The sequence below is a fragment of the Giraffa tippelskirchi genome, chromosome 7, assembly GCF_054371585.1.
Source record: "Giraffa tippelskirchi isolate mGirTip1 chromosome 7, T2T-mGirTip1v1.2.pri, whole genome shotgun sequence".
Taxonomy (NCBI): domain Eukaryota; kingdom Metazoa; phylum Chordata; class Mammalia; order Artiodactyla; family Giraffidae; genus Giraffa; species Giraffa tippelskirchi.
In genome coordinates this window covers 90,335,921-90,340,965 of record NC_137281.1, presented here as the reverse complement: position 1 = coordinate 90,340,965, position 5,045 = coordinate 90,335,921, and the positions used below count along the sequence as shown (strand labels likewise).

General features: G+C 39.5%; 1 protein-coding gene across 1 annotated transcript; it reads right to left on the bottom strand.

Moving 5' to 3' along the window:
* Positions 1-3,194: 3,194 nt before the first annotated feature.
* On the bottom strand, positions 3,195-3,821 carry LOC145512472 (inactive ribonuclease-like protein 9). Its single transcript, XM_081506160.1, has one exon. The coding sequence runs from the start codon at positions 3,819-3,821 to the stop codon at positions 3,195-3,197; it is 627 nt and encodes a 208-aa protein (XP_081362286.1).
* Between the last annotated feature and the right edge of the window lie 1,224 nt (positions 3,822-5,045).

The following is a 5,045-nucleotide window of genomic DNA, read 5'->3' as shown; positions in this document are numbered from 1 at the left end:
TACCCACTCCACTATTCTGGCCTGGAGAATTCCATGGACTGTATAGTCCATGGGGTCACAAAAAGTTGGACATGACTGAGTGACTTTCACATTCAAACTATTTTACATAATTTAAAAAGTCAAATTATCTGAATTTGTGTTAGTAAAACAGAAAGTTCAGTTTCTTTCTGTGTGTGTGTATTTTGATTGGCATCATTACAGTTTCTCATTCTGTTATAAATTATCAGTATATTGAACATAGTGTTGTTTGACTCTCACATTTCAAACAGCTAAAACTCTAAAAATTTCACTTCCTGGTATATACCCGCAAGAGTTGAAACCAAGAACTGGAACAGATATTTGTACATCTCTGCTCAAAGCAGCACTATTTACAATAGGCAAATGGTGGAAGTGTTCATCAGTAAATGAAAGAGTAAACAACATGTATTATGTACATTTAATCAAATATTATTTAGCCCTCAAAAGGAAGGAAATTCGAACATATGCTACAATGTGGATGAAAGCTGAAGTCTTTATGCTAAGGAAAATAAGCCAGCACAAAATGATAAGTAATTTCACCACATTTAAGTAAAATTAATGTGCATCATCTCAAGGGACACTAACAAAAAGAATAACTTGTAATGGGATAATGTTCACCTTAGTAGTTTTGTTTTATTGAGAGGAGACTCTGCTAAAGGCACAGGACAATAATCTTTTGCAATCTTAATATGCATAAAGCTGGAAATTACCATTTTAGCTTATCTTAGTTTTATATTGTTAGTAAAGAATGTTAATATGTAATGAAGCAATCCACATTCATTCCTCTTCTTATTCAAAAGTTTAGTACAAAGACACAGCAGAAAGTAAATGTATTCATCTGATAAACATTCGTGAAATATCCTCACGAACTGCATTATCTTAGGGAATCTAGTGAGTAGGAGTCAAGATCTAGATTTTTATGCAACATTAGATAAGAGGAACAATCTGTGTAAATAATCACTGTTCTATTTCCATGGCTTTAATTACAGAATGTGTAATGATCTGATAATTTACCTGGAGAAAAAGAAATACATTATGATGATTACATAAAAAATAAATATATTTATTATATGTTGTAGAATCCCAAGATACTTGAGATGAACATGACGCTAATGAGATGGTCCAGGGCACATACCCAAGCTAGCCTATGTGGAGAATTTCTTCAGCTGATGTCTAGAAAGGTGGTTTTGGAAGGTATCTTGGTGACCTCAGATGTTTGATGGAATCCTCATTCACTCAGAAATTACAATCAAAAGTTATGAGTTTCCAATGTAAAAGTGCTGTCTAGAGGCTTGATTGTCTTTGTCACAGAGTTGGGGTCTGGCAGCGCTGAGTCCTAGGCCCTTGTTGATAAATGAGGACCTAGCTCTGAGTCTAAAGACAAGGATAGGGAATGGGACATGGAGATGGGCGTGTCCCACGGATGTCCCTGTGGAGATGGGGATGGAGGATATGTGCAGACTGGATCGCAATGAAATGTGTAAGAATGATAGGCACTCTCCCTCCCATCTCTCCCCACTCCTTTTTATTCCATTTTCAGTAAGTTATAGGGAATAATGATCAAAGGATATCAAGGAATTTTACAAAGGGAAGGAGAAGTTGTTACCAAAACTGGACAGACAGATTTCTTTTCTCATACTGGATCTCCAGCCACTTTCAGAAGTGGAATTTTCTCAGATGAAGCCACAGCTACAGCAAGGTGAGAAAAAGAAATGGTGAGTGAATGCGACTATGCCAGAAAGTTTGGATTTGTATAAACAGTGATGGCTAAGCTAAAACAAAGATGTGGGAGGGACAAATTAGAAGATTGGGATTGGCATATACACATTACTATAAAAAATAGATAACTAATAAGGACCTACTGTATAACACAAGGAACACTACTCAATACTCTGTAATGACCTATATGCGAAAAGAATCTTAAAAGGAGTGGATATTATGTATAGGCCTAACAGATTTACTTTTCTGTACACCTGAAAGTAACTAACATTTACATAGTAAATTGACTATAATCTAATAAATAGTGAAAAGAAAAGAAACCAAGATGTGGGAATTCACAAAAGCAGCATTGGACAGCTGAAAAGTACTTTGGGGAGTTTGCTGTTCTGAATATTAGGTATTATGCTGAGATGGTTCTTGTTATATCTATATCTTCCTGTTCCCATGAGTACAGTGTTGCATGGAAAGAAGAGAACAAGTGAAAATTCTACAAATATACAAACCAGGAATGTGAATTTCACAATGTCACAGGGGGTTCCCAACTCTTCTTTAAAGCAAATTATTTATTTACTTCCTGTGCCAGGTTTTTGTTGTGGCATTTGAGGTCTTGATCTTCTTTGTGGCATCCAAATTTTTAGTTGGAGCTTGCTGCATGTTCACATTTGCGGCATGTAAACTCTTGGATTCGGCATGTGGGATCAAATTTCAACACCAGAACTGGAACCCAGGTCCCTGTATTGGGAGCCTAGAATCTTAGCCACTGGACCACCATGAAAGTCCCTTCAATTCTTTTTGTTTCAAGTTGTGTCACAGAGGAAGGTCAGGCAAACCCGAAAACCCCACATAAGCATTCCAGATACACCTAGCTACATCGATGCACTTTATTATTTCTACTGAACCAGAAATTCACATGAATACAACTTTGGAGCTTCCGTTGTGGCTCAGCTGGTAAAGAATCTGCCTGCAATGTGAGAGACCTGGGTTCAATCCCTGGGTTGGAAAGATCCCCTGGAGAAGGGAAAGGCTACCCACACCAGTATTCTGGTCTGGAGAATTCCATGGACTATATACTCCATGGGGTCACAAAGAGTCAGACACGACTGAGGGGCTTTCACTTTCACTTATCAGCAAACATTTCCTATTCCTCTTGGTGCTGGTCATCCTTTCCCTGCAGGCATTCATCCACATAAAATATTCAAAGTGTGCTAAACTCCGTGACCTGTTTGAATCTATGTCTCAGAGCACTATCTCTTAATCCAGCCCACCTTTCCTTTGCCTGGTGTAAGGAGAAAAAAGGCAGGCAGTGAATGATGAAAGTGAATGGGATAAAAATTTCCATTATCATGTTTGACTTGTAAGGATCAGTAGGGATAGGATTCTATCTTCTTGTTTTAATATCTTAGAGAATATACTTCTAGAGTGGTGGAAGGAAAGAGATTTTCCTGGTAGATGATTCTTTATATGGCCAAAATATCAATTACAGAGGCAGGGATAATTTCTCCAATATCATTTTGCCATTGACAAGTGATCAAGACCCATCCCTCCTTGTAAGACGATGTGTATTCACAAAATGGCATCATGATCCCACTTGTTAAAGCACAGTGCACTCCTGACATTACTTCATGGCTCCTGTGACATTTCCTAATCCCACTGTTACACTGCACAAACATGTTATAACAGATCTCTCGAATGTTCTCATATGATGCTTGGAGGAAGAAATGTTCTTTAACACAGTAAAGCCTATTGTGAACATTTTTTCTCTTCATTTCTAGATTGCAGTAGTATTGAGAAGTTAACGGTATTTCAGAATCAATAATGACATGGGTTTTGAATGCTTCCTTGGTAGGTGGTTTGGTAGGCCCTGTAGCATATAAGTCATCTAAATAGTCTTCTAATTCTTCTCGTCGTTCATCTGATAAATATGGATCAATTATCCTCGCAAACTGCAGTGGCTTCAGCAGCAAGAAGAGCAGAAACAGAGGCTGCATGTTGATCAGAGTCCCCATGTTTCCCTGAAGGGAATATGAGAGAGAAGGAGTTATGTCCACTGTGAGGCTGTGCCTTCTGTTACTGTGCAGGCCCATTTCTACCACCTTTTGCTGTTCTGAGCTCTGAGACTTTGGACCATTGAAAAATTGACAACTCAGGATCTATTTCAATACCTGTAAAATATTTACTCCAAGGTGACCTTAGGGGAGCTATACTCAATGGAGAAGACTGTGGGTAAGAGAGGGAAAGGTGAAGGAAAATGGAGAGAAAAGGAGAAAGGCAGGAGAGACAACCGTGAAGAGAGAGAGAGAGAAGGAAACAAGGAAGAATTGAGGAAGAAAGCAAGAGAGAGATGAAGGGCAGGAAGGAAAGATAAAAGAGGACAAGAGGTCAAGAGAGCACTGAGGCAGGAGGCAGAGAAGAGGTTCATGAGTTTCCTCCTTCTGAAGTAAATGCATCTGTTCTCTTCCTGGAGTTAAGAACTTGCTCTAAAGAGCTGCACATGATCCCCTTCTCCCCCTCACCAACATCTTGCCTTTCTGAGGACCATTCTTCATCTTGGGCTTCCCTCATAGCTCAGTCAGTAAAGAATCTGCCTGCAATGCAGGATACTCGAGTTTGATTCCTGGATCGGGAAGATTCCCTGGAGAAGGAAATGGCAACCCACTCCAGTATTCTTGCCTGGAGAATCCCATGAACAGAGGAGCCTGATGGACTACAGTCCATGGGGTTGTAAGAGTTGGACACTACTGAGTGATTTCACTTCACTTCATTCTTCATCTTCTGACTTTCTCCTCTTGCTCATTTCCGCCCATCAATACCCTTGCACGAGGGATCAGGCAAGATCCATCATGTCAAACGAGCACCAAATGTGTGTGGATTGGTCTAAATACAGTTACCATCACCTCATTGCCTGGAATTGTGGGTCCGTGCTACAGTCTCCTCTGCCCCCTCTCCCTAGTCAGAAGAACTCTTCCACTAAGGTACATTACTGACCCTGTGAGTCTTTTTTTAATCTTTTCTTTAAGGAAGACTTCATGATTCCTTCCCAGGTTTTCCTATCTCTAAATTCTTCCCATCCTGTGTGCCTATCTGTCATCATGGTACCCTCATCATCAGAGACTTCACAGTCACAACTTTCCTTCCATATGTGTGGGTCTCCATGTCTCTTCACCCCACTGGAGGCTGCACTAATATTTCCCCAATACCTGTCATATACATGAACAAGTGTCTTTACCACACAAATATGGGAAACTGGATAGTTCCTTATTTTTTCAAGAATTCTGCTACTTAAAAAGAAATGGAAATATTTAATATAG

Bases quoted from the DNA above. Each gene is read 5' to 3' on its own strand.
- LOC145512472 (XM_081506160.1), bottom strand. From the start codon at position 3,821: ATGGGCCTGCACAGTAACAGAAGGCACAGCCTCACAGTGGACATAACT.